The 17,591-nt window shown below is 43.1% G+C and overlaps 1 protein-coding gene across 2 annotated transcripts in view; it reads left to right on the forward strand.

Annotated features, from left to right (window-relative positions):
- The window catches only part of LOC139581025 (TANK-binding kinase 1-binding protein 1-like), a 114,825-nt gene that overhangs the window by 42,199 nt on the left and 55,035 nt on the right, over positions 1–17,591 (forward strand). For both annotated transcript variants that reach the window (XM_071410324.1, XM_071410325.1), the window contains exon 2: positions 14,451–14,694. In XM_071410324.1, the coding sequence (XP_071266425.1) occupies positions 14,467–14,694 (228 nt within the window). In that variant the 5' untranslated portion in view covers positions 14,451–14,466. The remainder of the gene's footprint in view (positions 1–14,450; positions 14,695–17,591) is intronic.

Here is a 17,591-nt window from a genome sequence, read left to right on the forward strand (position 1 = left end):
ATATAGTAGCCATATCTAAGAAAACCAAAGTTCTAAAGGCTGGGCCTAATATAGTGTATAAGGGGTCATAGAATGAGTTTTGTAGTGATTCTATGTTGTTCATGTAAATAATATTTGTTGGTCTGTGGTGTGTAATGAGGAGCAAACTGACGTTGCACTTGACACATTCATGAAATTGCTTATCCCAGTTACTATTAAGCACACACCCATTAAAAAAATGACTGTAAAAACTTCAATCCCTGTGGATTGATGAGGAATGAAAAAAATTGTATGGTTGAGAGGGATGAGGCAAAAGGAATGGCAAGTAAGTCTGGCTGCACAACCAATTGGCGAACGTACTGCAAATTGAGAAATCATGTGACTAAACTGAATAAAAAGAAGATGAAACTATGAAACAAAGATAAATGACATAAAGAATGATAGTAAAAAGCTTTGGAGTACCTTCAATTACATTTTGGGAGAAAAGGCAAACTCAGTTCCATCATTCATTGAATCAGATGGCTCATTCATTACAAAACCGACTGATATTGCCAACTACTTTAATTAGCTTTTCATTGGCAAGATTAGCAAACTTAGGCATGACATGCCAGCAACAAATGCTGACACTACACATCCAAGTAAACGCAGCAAAAAAAGAAACGCCCTCTCACTGTCAACTGCATTTATTTTCAGCAAATGTAATATGTGTAAATATTTGTATGAACATAACAAGATTCAACAACGGAGACATTAACTGAATAAGTTCCACAGACATGTGACTGACAGAAATGGAATAATGTGTCCCTGAACAAAGGGGGGGTTCAAAATCAAAAGTAAGTCAGTATCTGGTGTGGCCACCAGCTGCATTAAGTACTGCAGTGCATCTCCTCCTCATGGACTGCACCAGATTTGCCAGTTCTTGCTGTGAGATGTTACCCCAATCTTCCACCAAGGCGCCTGCAAGTTCACAAACATTTCTCGGGGGAATGGCCCTAGCCCTCACCCTCCAATCCATCAGGTCCCAGACGTGCTCAATGGGATTGAGATCCAGGCTCTTCACTGGCCATGGAAGAACACTGACATTCCTGTCTTGCAGGAAATCACGCACAGAACGAGCAGTATGGCTGGTGGCATTGTCATGCTGGAGGGTCATGTCAGGATGAGCCTGCAGAAAGGGTACCACATGAGGGAGGAGGAGGTCTTCCCTGTTAACGCACAGCGTTGAGATTGTCTGCAATGACAACAATAATGCTGTGACACACGGCCCCAGACCATGATGGACCCTTCACCTCCAAATCGATCCCGCTCCAGATTACAGGCCTCTGTGTAATGCTCATTCCTTCGACGATAAACGTGAATCCGACCATCACCCCATGTCAGACAAAACCGCGACTTGTCAGTGAAGAGCACTTTTTGCCAGTCCTCTCTGGTCCAGCGACGGTGGGTTTGTGCCCATAGGCGACGTTGTTGCCGGTGATGTCTGGTGAGGACCTGCCTTACAACAGGCCTACAAGCCCTCAGTCCAGCCTCTCTCAGCCTATTGAGGACACTCTGAGCACTGATGGAGGGATTGTGCATTCCTAGTGTAACTCAGGCAGTTGTTGTTGCCATCCTGGACATGTCCCGCAGGTTTGATGTTCGGATGTACCAATCCTGTGCAGGTGTTGTTACACGTGGTCTGCCACTGCGAGGACGATCAGCTGTCCGTTCTGTCTCCCTGTAGCGCTGTCTTAGGCGTCTCACAGTACGGACATTGCAATTTATTGCCCTGGCCACATCTGCAGTCCTCATGCCTCCTTGCAGCATGACTAAGGCACGTTCACGCAGATGAGCAAGGACCCTGGACATTCTTTTGTGAAGTTATTTGGATTTTTATGAATTATCTTTGAAAGACAGGGTCCTGAAAAAGGGACGTTTATTTTATTGCTGAGTTTATATCTGACCAAATGATGAAAGACAAGAATTAATTAAGTAATTTTGAATTCCGTAAAGTGAGTGTGGAAGTGGTGGGAAAATTATTGTTGTCTATCAACAATGACAAGCCACCAGGGTCTGACAGCTTGGATGGAAAATTACTGAGGGAACGATATTGCCACCCATATTTGCCATATTTTCAATATAAGCATACTGGAAAGTGTGTACCTTCATGCCTGCAGGGAAGCAAAAAGTAATTCCGCTCCTAAGGACAGTAAAGCCCCCTTTAGTGGCTCAAATAGCTGACCAATCAGCCTGTTACCCAACCCTTAGTAAAGTTTCGGAAACAATTGTATTTGACCAGATACAATGCTATTTTACAGTAAACAAATTGACAACAGACTTTCGGGGAAAGCTTATAGGGAAAGACATTCAACAAGCTCAGCACACAAATGACTGATGATTGGCCTAGAGAAATTGATGATAAAAAGAATGTGGGAGCTGTTTTGTTAGACTTCAGTGCGGCTTTTGACATTATTGATCATAGTCTGCTGCTGGCAAAACGTTTGTGTTATGGCTTTATACCCCCTGCTATATTGTGGATAAAGAGTTACCTGTCTAACAGAACACAGAGGGTTTTCTTTAATGGATGCCTCTCTAACATACTCCAGGTAGAATCAGGAATTCCCCAGGGTAGCTGTCTAGGGCCCTTACATCTATGTATGACTCAACACTATACACGTCAGCTACTACAGCAACTGAAATGACTGCAACACTTAACAAAGAGCTGCAGTTAGTTTCAGAATGGGTAGCAAGGAAGAAGTTAGTCCTAAATATTTCAAAAACTAAAAGCATTGTATTTGGGTCAAATCATTCACTAAACCCTAAACCTCAACTAAATATTGTAATAAATAATGTGGAAATTGAGCAAGTTGAGGTGACTAAACTGCTTGAATAAACCCCGGACTGTAAACTGTCATGGTCAAAACATATTCATACAACAGTAGCTAAGATGGGGAGAAGTCTTTCCATAATAAAGTGCTGCTCTACCTTCTTAACAGCACTATCAACCAGGCAGATCCTACAGGCTCTAGTTTTGTCGCACCTGGACCACTGTTCAGTCGTGTGGTCAGCTGCTCTGGCAGCAGCTAATGGGTATCCATAACAAATACAAAAAGTCTTGAAATCTTGGCAAGTATATGTTCACTCAGGAGCCATCAATGGGCTTTTCATGCTTGACACCAGCTAACCCAGTTTAAGAACTGTAAAGATGTGAACATGCAGGACATTTACATGCCATTGTATCCCTGCTTTTTCCATCTCTGGCATACACATAAAGTCACACACACACACACACACACACACACACACACACACACACACACACACACACACACACACACACACACACACACACACACACACACACACACACACACACACACACACACACACACACACACACACACACACACAGTGACTCACTCCCAAAGTTCTTTGATTCTGAATCTGTTGCCATTGGAATACCTTCAGCTTGACCCGTCTGGCGAGGGTTTCTCGCTTCTTTCACATATTATTTATGCCCGGAGCCAACAACACACTAAACGGATTGCATCTTAGAGGAAGAATAACTTATGAATTATTCTAACATCAGAATTATGAGCTGCAGCATCTGGACAAAATACCCAGAAATATCTCTCTTCTGGCCCCAAGTGATAAAGTGGCCAAAGCCGCTGGGGAATGGAGATGCCTTTGTGACCTTTGTGAGTTTTCATAAGATAACTTTTAGTTATCTTTCAGAAAAGAGAAAAACTAAAAGCAACTTTACTCAGAATGACCCATGAAAAATGTAAAAGTACACACATCCCAATGGTTCAGGTGCTGGACAGAAAAACAAATGTGAAGAAATGAAACATGTCCACAACTCTGTATACATAGACTGTCTCAATACATCCTAGTGGGACTGTGAGCATAGCTTTTCTCACATCCTTCATGTATTTACTCCGAATGGCTGCCCATGATTAATACAGATCCTCATATTATGGGATACATACAGCACAGTATGTGTGATATACTGTATGATTTTACATCTAACCCCACATAGCAGGTACACTACACAAGACAACAGGCTGATGGCGACGACAGATACTGATTCTGTAATATTATGCATGCTGATACCGTCATTCTCCAGTAACTGTCAATAAAGCATTCTCTTCTTGCCTAATGAACATGAACACAGGCCTACTATTATGTTGGCGTGTTAGTGTAGTGTGCTACCCAACCAGTATACACAGTGTCTGGTTCTAATGGTGGTGGTAGTACAGTCATATAGGGCGGTAGAAGGTGCTGCTATGTCTCTGTGCCAGTGCAATGTGTGCCATCTCAGTCCAATGTAATGTATGATTTCCTGTAATAATCGCTCTAATGAAGCAGGCATTGAGGGGAGGCGGCCAGTTTCATAACACTGAGTCCACCAGGGCTCCAACCAGAGTACCAGCAAATGAGCCCTGCAGGTCAGAGAGAGCGAGACAGAGAGAGAGAGAGAGAGAGAGCGAGAGATGTAAGGGGTGAGGAGGGTAGCTAGCTAGCTGAGGAGGCAGCAGCCAGAGAATGGCCAGTCTGTGGTAAATTCTCAGTCTCTACACTGCCATAAATTCAGAACGGACAAGATGGATGCTCTGTCTCCCTGTGCTTTGTTTTATTCCAGAGGGAGTCTGTGGTCATGGCTTTGGCTATTGATCAGCGTAGGTCTTTATCGGAAGGTGTTGGAACCCCAGATGTAGCACCGCCTGCTGTGAAAGGAATGTTGCCGTTCCGTTCCGGGTAGATGGTTCATAAAGGGTCCTTTGTTGGGTGAAAAGGGTACTCCTACACCTACAGGGACAGCCAAAAAAACAGTCAAGTGTAGTCTATCAGGCTAATAATAAGGATAGGACCATATGTAACAGCCAGGTTTGAAGACACCGGCTGTGTTTATCTTGAAAGTGTGTAGAGAGTTTGATATCGCTCATACACACACACACCCGCGCACACATCAATGTCAATATCCATGTCCAAGCAGTAGCAAGTAGACTAGGATGCTGCTGTGCAAATGTTCTGTTTGCTCTCCAAGGTCTGTGTGCATGTGTGCGTGCGTCTGTGTGTTTGCCGTGAGTCTGTGTGTGGGAACCTGTCTGTCAGTATGTGTGTCTGTGTCCGTGTGGGTGTGCTTCTGCGTTAACTCCGAAGGCCAGCTAGAAAAATAACTTGGCTTAGGCTATTTAATGGCAACACAAGGGATACAGCAGTAAAGCAGATAGAATGATCAACCTAGCTCAGTGGGCAATGCCTGAGTCAGGAAGCAAGCAGCACTATAACATTTTGCGCACCTCTATTACAAGCCAAATGGACTACAGTATCCACTGCCAGTTATACTATTCTTGTGAAGTAGTAGATTTACAGTACACCAAAGACTTGATTTCTGAAAACCTCAATGGATATTTCTATTTGGTTTTGCATTGGTTATGCCCACACTCTCTTGCCTACTGTTTGTTTGAAATGATTGGATTACACATCCTTCTCTGTAGGCCTATGTAGCAATGTGATGCTTGTGCAGTGAAAGAAATAGAAGGTGTTGATATCATCATTGGTGCAATTCATCTTCCCATGACAACTAACTGCCCAAAGTCATGGTGGAATGTGAGGGGACTGAGGGCTGGTCACTGTGAATAATGTGGTCAGTTATCTTGGCGAGCTAGCACAGAGCATGAGGCTAGCCTAGAGTGTACGCATAGGATGTCTAGGGCAAATGTTACAATATCATGACATACTGTGGTGAGGCGGCTTGTCTACTCGTCATTGACTTCTATGCCTCTCACTTCCCTTTCCCTCACTGAATATTTTACAGCGTCTATGCCAGAAGAGTCTGGATGTTCCCATTACATGCTGACCAGACCGCTCGCGCACATGTTGATTTTGTCCACCCACACCAGACGTGATCAGGACACGCAGGATGAAATATCAAAAGGAACTCTGAACTTTATTAATTTGGGGACAGGTCGAAAAGCATTAAACATGTAGGGCAATTTAACTAGCTCGCTTGCTGTTGCTAGCTAATTTGTGTTGGGGACATTGGGTTGTTATTTTACCTGAAATGCACAAGATCCTCTACTCTGACAATTAATCCACAGATAAAAGGGTACACCGAGTTAGTTTCTAGTAATCTCTCCTCCTTCAGGCTTCTTCTCGTTCTTTGGACTTTATATGGCGGTTGGCAACCAACTTTAAGCACATCCTTCTGAGTATGTGACAAAGAACATATGTGTGGAATGGGTCAAAAGTGAGGTTTTGTATGTGAGAAAGAAGTAACCCCCCAGCCAGATAACATTTGCTGTGAAGACTGTTCTAATTGTATAGAAATCAGGGGTTTGGCCCCAAAGACAAGGTTCCTCCAATCAGTCGTCCACACCAGAGACATCTTCTCCCTGGTACCTCACAGTATACAAACACCAACTCATTTTATGGAATGCAGGGTGTAAGTTTTATCACCAAGCTATCATAAATCAATTTCCAGCACCAAGCCCCAGAGGCCCAACTCAGTCCCACAGACACAGATAGGAGAGTACTCATCAAAGCTATTTGATTCAAAAACAGTATTATAACATAATCTTGTCATTTTCTACCTGTCACGCACTGACCATAGAGAGCCCTTGGTTCTCTATGGTGTTGAGGTCAGAGCGTGACTAAGGGGGTGTTCTAGTTTTCATATTTTTATGTTGGTGTGCTTGGTATGGTTCCCAATTAGAGGCAGCTGATAATCGTTTCCTCTAATTGGGGATCATATTTAGGTAGCCTTTTTCCCACCTGTGTTTTGTGGGATATTGTTTGTGTGTGTGCTAGTTGCACCACTTATGTTACGTTTCGTTGTTTCTTTATTTGTTTTGTTAAAATATGTGGAACTCAGAGCACGCTGCGCCTTGGTCCGTCTCTCCACACGTCCGTGACACAACCATAGCTCCTAAAAACCAATGAGGAGATGGGAGAGGCAAGACTTGCAGCGCATCAAGCGTCACAAATAGAACCAAGTTCTATTTTTTTTTTTTTATCACCTGGCTACGCGGACGCTCGTTGACCCGCGCGAGCAGTGATTTAATAGCATGTATGTGTAAATTCATTTTGCATCCCTCACGCACGCGACGCAGGCGGTGTGGTCAACATGTTAGAGATAGTTTATAGACATGCAAGGAGTTGCATTAGCCTTAATGACGTTTTAGCAATGTCTTCGACAGGACGCTGAATGCATGCAGTGATGATTTGAGAGCAGCCAAATGCTCCAGTTATGAATGTTACTGTAACATGAGTATTCTTTGTATAATTCGTGGATACTAGACCAGGTGTTACACAGACATTCTGCATGAAGTTCCCTATTTATGTCAATTCAGCTTCTGCCAGTTTGTGTTGCAGGTTGGCATTTATTGGAATGACTCATGTACTGGAGGCAGCTTTGCAGAGTGGTCACTAGCTGGCACAGCCACAAAGTCATAAAATCGGATTTTAAACCGAACCTTAAACCGAACCTTAACCTCTCTTGGGTACGTGAGACGTTAGCGTCCCACCTCTTCAACAGCCAGTGAAACTGCTGGGCGCCAAATTCAAATACAGAAATACTCATTATAAAAATTCAGAAAACAAAACATATTTTACATTGGTTTAAAGATTAACTTCTTGTGAATCCAAACACGTCATGTCAGATTTAAAAAATGCTTTACGGCGAAAGCATACCTTACGATTATTTGAGAACGTAGCTCAGCAGACAAATCATTACAAACAGTAACCAGCCAAGTAGAAGAGTTACACCAGTCAGAAATAGAGATAAAATGAATCCCTTACCTTTGATGATCTTCATATTGTTGCACTCAGCAAACATTCATTTACTCAATCAATGTTCCTTTTGTTCGATAAAGTGTAACGGCGTTCCTCTTCCACTTCATACGAAGAGGAGGAGCAGGGATCGAACCAAAATGCAGACTTGTGATTTGACATGATATTTATTAAAGTAAAGACGACAACACGAACTTCACTTAAAACTAAACAAAACAACAAACGGAGTAGACAAACCTGAACGTAAGGACTTACATGTAACGCAGAACGAACGAACAGGAAAATGACTACATAAAACGACGAACGAACGAAACAGTCCCGTATGGTGCAACATAGACACAGACACAGGAGACAACCACCCACAAACAAAGTGTGAAAACACCTACCTTAATATGGCTCTCAATCAGAGGAAATGAAAACCACCTGCCTCTAATTGAGAGCCATATCAGGTCACCCTTTAAACCAACATAGAAACAGAAAACATAGACTGCCCACCCAAACTCACGTCCTGACCAACTAACACATACAAAACTAACAGAAAACAGGTCAGGAACGTGACATAAAGTCTCTTTATATCCAAACACCTCCGTTTTGTTCGAGTGTTTTCTTCAGTAATCCACAGGCTCAAACGCAGTCAAAACAGGCAGACAAAAAATCCAAATTGTATCCGTAAAGTTCATAGAAACATGTCAAACGATGTTTATATTCAAACCTCAGGTTTGAATATACCGGACAATAACGTCGTCAATATAAAAGGTAAACAAGAAAGGCCCTCTCTCGGTCTCGCGCATGAAAAAGCTCTGTGACACTTTATGGTCCACTCATTCAGACTGCTCTTACTTCCTAATTTTTCCGAATACAAGCCTGAAACTATTTCTAAAGACTGTTGACATCTAGTGGAAGGCATAGGAACTGCAATTTGAGTCCTAAGTCAATGGATACTGTAATGGCATTGAATAGAGAAAAAAAAGAAAGAAAAAAACTACTTCCCGAATGGATTTTTCTCAGGTTTTCGCCTGCCAAATCAGTTCTGTTATACTCACAGACACTATTGTAACAGTTTTGGAAACTTTAGAGTGTTTTCTATCCAAATCTACCAGTTATATGCATATCATATCTTCTGGGCCCGAGAAGCATGCAGTTTAATTTGGGCATGCTTTTCATCCACAATTCCGAATGCTTCCCGCTACCCTAAAGAAGTTAAACACACTGTTAACTCTAATGCCTAACCCTAACCTTAAATTAAGACCAAAAGCAAATGTCAGTTTTCAGGAATTTTTACGATTTAGCCAATTGTGACTTTGCAGCTGGCATATAGCGCTCAGTTCTACCTCCAGGACAAGATTCATGACAATAAACGTCAACCTGCGTCAACATTTGTTTCTTCCACTATTTCATGTTGTTCATCTGCTGTTTGATCATCTGAGTGGAAGCAGTGTGTATGAACTCATGAACACTTAGAAGTTAGATGTTTTCTTTACTTCTCATTTTATTTTCATGTCATTGTTTCTTTTGTTTGTGTTCCTGCGCTTCACCGGCGGTCCTGTGCTCTGCTTCTGAGCAACTTTGCAGTATTTAGTTTTTGTGTGTGTTATTTCTTACATTATTAGCCCAGAAAGTTTTTTGTGTCATTACATACAGCCGGAAATAACTTTTGGATATCAGAGCGGCGGTAACTCACCAGCATTACGACCAGGAATACGACTTTCCCGAATTGGATCCTTTGTTCGTACCCCCCAGGGCGATTCAACTTATCCCAGAGGCTGCTCAAAGATGCGGTCGGTAGAGAAGAGGTATTCAGAATGGACTTCTAGTACGACTCAGGAGGCGTGCACACCATCCACCGCTTCTGGCTAATGTTCAGTCTCTGGACAATAAAGTAGACTAGCTTAGGGCGAGGATCTCCTTCCAGAGAGACATCAGTGCCAGTCCCCGTCCATACAGCCAACTGGGTTCTCAGTACATTGTGCAGACAGGATTAAAGAACTCTCTGGGAAGAATGTTTCATGGTTAACTACTCATGGTGTGATTGTGATAACGTACATAAACTCAAGTCTTTTTGTTCACCCGACCTAGAATACCTCACAATCAAATGCCGACCGTATTACCTCCCAAGAGAATTCTCTTCAGTTATAGACACAGCCGTGTATATTCCCCCTCAAGCCGATACCACAACAGCCCTCAAGGAACTACACTGGACTTTGTGCAAACTGGAAAATACATATCCTGAGGCTGCATTTATCCTCAGACGAGGAGGAGCATGGATCGGACCAACACGCAGAGTGGGTAGTGCTCATGATAATTTATTAAATCGAAACTGAACACTAACATGAAACAAAATAACAAAATGAATACAACCGACAACAGTCCCGTGTGGCACGAATACAAACACGGAAACAAACACCCACAACACACACGTGAAACCCAGGCTGCCTAAGTATGATTCTCAATCAGGGACAACGATTGACAGCTGCCTCTGATTGAGAATCATACCCGGCCGAACACAAACATCCCAACATAGAAAATCACACATAGACAAACCCACCCAACTCACGCCCTGACCAACTAAATAAATACAAGACAAAAGAAAACAGGTCAGGAACGTGACACTGCTACTCCAACTTCCGGGATGCCTACAAGGCCCTCCCCTGCCCTCCCTTCCGCAAATCAGATCGTGACTCCATTTTGCTCATCCCTTCCTATAGGCAGAAACTCACACAGGAAGTACCTGTGCTAAGGTCTATTCAACGCTGGTCTGACTGATCGGTATCCATGCTCCAAGCTTGTTTTGATCACGTGGACTGGGATATGTTCCGGGTAGCCTCTGAGTGTCACATTCGTTGATGGAATGAGACCAAGGTGCAGCGTGGTAGGCGAACATCTTGCTTTTATTTAAAATGAACACCAAAAACCAACAAAATACAAAACGAACGTAAAGTTCTGCAGGCTATACAGCAACTAACAAAATCAAGATCCCATAAACTAAGGTGGAAAACAGGCTTCCTAAGTATGATCCCCAATCAGAGACAACGAGAAACAGCTGCCTCTGATTGGGAACCATACTAGGCCAACAAAGAAATAGAAACATAGATTTGCCCACCCAAGTCACACCCTGACCTAACCAAATAGAGAATAAACAAGGCTATCTAAGGTCAAGGTGTGACACTGAGAATAACATCAACATATACACTGACACGGTGACTGAGTTCATCAGGAAGTAGATAGTGGATGTTTTCCCCACTGTGACTATTAAAACCTACCCAAATCAGAAACTGTGGATAGATAGATGGCAGTATTCGCACAAAACTGAAAGCGCAAACAACCGCATTTAAATATGGCAAGGTGATTGGGAATATGGTTGAATACAAGCAGTGCAGTTATTCCCTCCGTAACACAATCAAACAGTCGCAATTCAACGGCTCAGACATGAGATGTATGTGGCAGGGACTACAGACAATCACGGATTACAAAGGGAAAACCAGCCATGTTGCGGACATCGACGTCTTGCTCCCGGACAAGCTAAACACCTCCTTCGCCCGCTTTGAGGATAACACAGTGCCACCGGCGCGGCCCGCTCCCAAGGACTGCGGGCTCTCGTTTACCGTGGCCGCCGTATGTAATACATTTAAACGTGTTAACCCTTGTAAGGCTGCCGGCCCAGACGGCATCCCTAGATGCGTCCTCAGAGAATGCGCAGACCAGCTGGCTGGAGTGTTTACGGACATATTCAATCTCTCCCTATCCCAGTCTGCTGTCCCCACTTGCTTCAAGATCTCAACCCTTGTTCCTGTACCCAAGAAAGCAAAGGTAACTGAACGAAATGACTATCGCCCCACAGCACTAACTTCTGTCATCATAAAGTTCTTTGAGAGGCTAGTTAAGGATCTTATTACCTCTACCTTACCTGACACCCTAGACCCATTTAATTTGCATACCACCCCAATAGATCCACAGACGATGCAATCGCCATTGCGCTGCCCTATCCCATCTGGACAAGAGGAATACCTATGGAAGAATGCTGTTCATTGACTATAGCTTATTCTTCAACACCATAGTATCTTCCAAGCTCATCATTAATCTCGGGGCCCTGGGTCTGAACCCTGCCCTGTATAACTGGGTCCTGGACTTCCTGATGCCTGCCCTCAGGTGGTGATGGTAGGAAACAACACCTCCACTACGCTGATCTTCAACACAGGGGCCCCACAAGTGTGCTTGCTCAGCCCCCTCCTGTACTCCCTGTTCACCAATGACTGCGTGACCATGCATGCCTCCAACTCAATCATCAAGTTTGCAGACTACACAACAGCTGTAGGCCTCATTACCAACAATCACGAGACAGCCTACAGGGAGGAGGTAAGGGCCCTGGCGGAGTGGTGCCAGGAATTCCGGTGTGCTGGCCTTCTAGGCAGAGTTGAAAAGAAAAAGCCATATCTAAGACTCGCCAATAATAATAAAAGATTAAGATGGGCAAAAGGACACAGCCACTGGACAGAGGTACTCTGCCTATGCCAGCATCCCAGATTCGCCTCTTCACTGTTGACGTTGAGACTGGTGTTTTGCGGGGACTATTTAATGAAGGTGCCAGTTGAGGACTTGTGAGGCTTCTGTTCCTCAAACTAGACACTCTAATGTACTTGGCCTCTTGCTCAATTGTGCACAGGGGCCTCCCACTCCTCTTTCTATTCTGGTTAGAGCCAGTTTACACTATTCTGTGAAGGGATTAGTACACGGAGTTGTACGAGATCTTCAGTTTCTTGGCAATTTGCTTTTATTTAAAAAACAAGGACATTTTTAAGTGACCTCAAACTTTTGAACGGTAGTGTATGTTTAGGTAAAGTTTGTAGTTTTTGCTAGTGTTAGCATTGCTCATGGGGAGGGTGCTCAGATCCTTTATGGACCCTTTCAGTGTTTTCTTCTTTTGTTGTTGTGTTTTTGTACTTTTGTGAGGGTTTTTGTAAATATTTTGCCCACCTTAATTTTGTAGCACCTTTTATTTAATAAACCTACACCAGATTCTGCACCTCGAACTAAATTATTATTATTATTTTTTACCTTTATATAACCAGGTAGGACCCATTGAGGTTATAAAACTATTTTGCGAGGGCGACCTGGCAAGAAGGCAAAACAGGGAAATAGAAATATTACAAAAAAATACAAAATACACACAAAGACAAAGTGTCACAAGTTACGGATACAATTGAATATTAGAAACAACTGCAGCTATCACAAACAGTGTTGTCGATCAGAATCTTAAAAACAGGCAAGGACACTAACTCCCCTAACTTTAATATATTTTGAAGCATATGCCAGGATGAAGGGGCATTATGGGAAAATATTGTTTTGCCTCCTGCTGCACAATTGCCCTTAATCTTATCGCTGCAATCCCGTTAACGGGATGATATGACAACAGCCAGTGAAAGTGCAGGGCGCCAAATTCAAACAACAGAAATCTCATAATTAAAATTCCTCAAACATACATGTATCTTATACCATTTTAAAGGTAATCTTGTTGTTAATCCCACCAAAGTGTCCGATTTCAAATAGGCTTTTCAGGGAAAGCACCACAAACGATTATGTTAGGTCACCGCAAAATCACAGACAAACACAGACATTTTTCCAGCCAGAGACAGGAGTCACAAAAAGCAGAAATAGAGATAAAATGAATCACTAACCTTTGATGATCTTCATCAGATGACACTCATAGGACTTCATGTTACACAATGCATATATGTTTTGTTCGATAAAGTTCATATTTATATCCAAAAACCTCAGTTTACATTGGCGCCATGTTCAGAAATGCCTCCAAAATATTCGGAGAAATTGCAGAGAGCCACGTCAAATAACATAAATATTCATCATAAACTTTGATGAAAGATACATGTTTTACATAGAATTAAAGATACACTTGTTCTTAATGCAACCGCTGTGTCAGATTTCAAAAAGCTTTATGGTAAAACACAAAATTCAATAATCTGAAAACAGCGTTCAGCCACAAAAGCAAGCCATACAGTTACCCGCCAAATTGTGCAGTCAACAAAACTCACAAAAAGCATTATAAATCTTCACTTACCTTTGCTGATCTTCGTCGGAATGGACTCCCACTTCCACAACAAATGTTCGTTTTGTTCGGTAATGTCCATCATTTATGTCCAAATAGCTATTTTTGTTAGCGTGTTTGGTAAACAAATCTAACGTCAGGAAGCGCGTTCACTAAAAGCTGACGAAATGTCCAAAAGTTCCGTAACAGTCAGTAGAAACATGTCAAACGATGTATTGAATCAATCTTTAGAATGTTTTTAACATAAATCTTGAATAACGTTCCAACCGGAGAATTACATTGACTTCAGATGAGCGATGGAACAGAGCTCCCTCTCATGTGAACGCGCATGGTCAGAGCATGGTCAGGTCATGGCAGACCTGACTAATTCCCCTCTCATTCGGCCCCCCTTCACAGTAGAGGCATCAGACAAGGTTCTACAGACTGTTGACATCTAGTGGAAGCCGTAGGAAGTGCAAACTCATCCATATCTTGCTGTGAATTCAATAGGATCTTGGTTGAAAATCGACCATTCTCAGAATTCCCACTTCCTGTTTGGATTTTCTCTCAGGTTTTTCTACATAATGTATCTTCATACTAATCATCTCTCTCTCTCTCTCTCTCTCTCTCTCTCTCTCTCTGTCTCGTTCTATCCTGACAGGTTGAGGTTCTGAGCAATGGAATCTCTATTCGGTGGTGAGCTGAGGCTACTGGGAGGTGGCGAGGGCTTGAAGGAGGACAGCTGTGGCGACGTGGGCTGGTCCTCCTCATCCCTCCCTGATGATATGTACTCCGTCTCCCACTACGCCCTCATCACCGCCTACCAGGACATCAAGACACGGCTCGCGGGCTTGGAGAGAGAGAACAGTGGCATCAAGAGGAAGCTCAAGATCTACGAGATCAAGGTAGGGCTAAGAGCCGATTGGCATATGAGCTTTTCCTGATCCTGACCATGTGACTTGACCAGGAAATAATCTAAACTCTAGTTAGAGAGAGCTCTGAGATTTTTCTGGGAAGGAAAAACTCCTGGAATAGGAGTTAGAGGAGTGGAATAAGTCTCACTTACTGGCTAATCTAGCTTCCATATTCCCTATATTGATGACTAACACTGTTGCATGTTGTGTGTGAGGTACGAGGGTGTCTGTATCTCATCAGTGGTGGTATTGTGCTGAGTCAGTGATGTGCCACCCATGCGCTCTACGTGCATGGAGTAGCAGAGTAGTGGTGTAGAGGGACACAGCTGGTGCAGCAGATTAACTCTCTGAGCTGTCCCACCTGGCAGGGTGACTGTAATGTAGGCGAGAACGCTGCAGATGAGATGAAAGAGGAGAGAGAGCAGTTGAGGGAGAGAGAGAGGGATGCAGGAAGGGAAGAGAGAGAGAGGGAGAAGTGCGATGGCTGAATGACAAAGGACAGAGAGTGCAAATGAGGGAGGAAAAGAAGGTGAGAGAGAAGGGCATGAGAGAGAGAAAGAGAAGAAGAGAGAGGGAGGGTGATGAAGAGAGTGCCCTCGGGCCTCCAGATTGCTTGTTTTGTCTGTACTGCCTCCCCAGATGTGTGTACGCTCAGTCACTCACTAACACACCTGTCCATAACAGAGCAGCTGGCACTCAAGGCTTTGCCACTAGGTTGCATTTCAGTGGAATGGTTATAAATTATTTATCAAAGGAACAGTTTGTTCAGTTTGAATCACGTAAAAAACGAATGTATTGATTTTGTTAGTACTGAATTTTGTCTCTTGTGACAGAAAAAGAGACTAAATTTAATAGCTGGCCAGTTCACATGCAAGATAATGCGATTGGTCTTTCCAAAATTGAATAAATGGTCTGAATCTGAGTAGCAGATATGAAAATGTTGGAACATTTTCTCCAACTTTAAGACTGGCTAAGAGTAAGGTGTCTGACAAGTAGAGAGTTTAGAGTAGCTGGTGCCTCACAGTGTGAGGACTGTGTGGCCCTGAAGAGTTCCTTCTAGAGCTACAACACATTCTGCTAATTCAGTCTAAGTAGAAAGAGATGTTTCTCTAAATGGAAAATGTTTGTTTGGTCCTAACATCAATATCATTGGATGATTTAGGCACTCCAAAAGAGAGATATGCATTACGATGGAAACAATCTTGTGATTTCTGGTTATATTATATAACGTGTGTTGTTCCGTCTTTGTGTGAAGTCAAATCAAATCAAATGTTATTTGTCACATGTGCCGAATACAACAGTTGTAGGAATACTGAAAAATATGGGTTGTTTATGAATTCAAAGGACCAATAAAAAGGAATAAAAAATGTAGGTGCTGGATTTTTGGCCGGTAGCAACCACCACATTGTGTTCCGTTCAGAACACGAGGAAGCAGTAGTTCCAGTTCAAGGGTTTAATGAAGATCCACACACACACATACAACACCACTCTCTCTGATACTAATTGTGGTTCTGTAAAGAAAAGAGGAGAACTTAGGCTATAGCACAGTATGGGAAAATGTGCCTATTTGCATGTCAACATTTAAACAGACTATGTGGACTCAAACACATGCTAGATGCACAAAGAACAATAGAGCAATGTAGAAATATCTACACATTATAAAACATAATAAGCATGAGCGATCTACAACCAAATCGCGAATCGTTAATAAGCATGCTAAATAGTCATGCATTCCGGATGACAATGCTAATGCTAGCGGGAGTACGGAAGCAAGTTTACACAAATGGTACATATTTATAACAGACACTATTTAGCTCCAAACAACAAGACATCAGGATTTTGGCACTTACATTTAGATGCACGCACAATAAACATCAGAAAGAAAAGCAATTTCTTCTAAGGCAGTAAAATAAGCAGGAGAGAAAAACAGGTTGGTCATCAGAATGCAAACTACAGACTGCCTGAGGCCCTGCCTGGTCGGGTATTATGCTAAGTCCCGGGAAAAAAGGATGCTGATAGGCTAATAAAATTATAATGATTGGCGTGACCTTATTCCAATAGGAAAACCAAAAGAAAGTTGGGGTCTCGGAAAAGAGATGAGCTGGCCGTTTTTACAGCCACACGCAAATGGGTTATACATATTTGCTTCAACTGACAAGCCAGCTAAGGGTCAGTAGCTTCTTGAGGAAGGGTGAGCAGCTGGATGAGTCGAGCAACATGCCTGACGTAGGCTCTGTCCTTGACTTGGATCTCTGCTGTCCTCATTTCCCCGTCTGCTCCAGGGATAACTTACTTGATAGTTCCAACTTGCCAGAGTGCCCTAGGAGACTGATCATACACGATCATCATAACCGTCCGAACTACAAGGTCTTCCTTATCCTTGTGCCACTTATGGCGGCCTTGAAGTGCAGGTAAGTAGTTGCGTGTGAAGCAGTGCCAGAAATGGTCGGCTAGAACCTGGCTGTGTCTCCATTTTTTGAGACTGAGCAGTTTAGACTCTGGGTAGACCACCTGTTGTAGTGATGAGTCTGGCCGCCCCATGAGAAGAGAGTTTGGAGTTATTGGATTCGGATCCGCGATGTCCGATGACACATATCCCAAGGGCTTGGAGTTCACGATCCCTTCTATTTCGATTAGGACAGTCCTCAGCAACTCTTCAGAGATGTTCTGCGCACCAAGGGTGGTTTGCAGGGCAGTCTTGATGGATCTGATCTCTCTCTCCCAGCATCTTCCAAAGTGTGGTGCACTTGGTGGGTTGAAGGCAAGGCGAATCTTCTGACTGGCTAACTGTTCCTGGAACTGTGGGTGAAAACTCGTGAAGGCTTCCTGTAGCTCTCGCTCCACTCCCTTGAAATTTGTTCCTCGATCGGACAGGAACTCAAAGGGCC

The sequence above is a fragment of the Salvelinus alpinus genome, chromosome 7, assembly GCF_045679555.1.
Source record: "Salvelinus alpinus chromosome 7, SLU_Salpinus.1, whole genome shotgun sequence".
Classification (NCBI taxonomy): domain Eukaryota; kingdom Metazoa; phylum Chordata; class Actinopteri; order Salmoniformes; family Salmonidae; genus Salvelinus; species Salvelinus alpinus.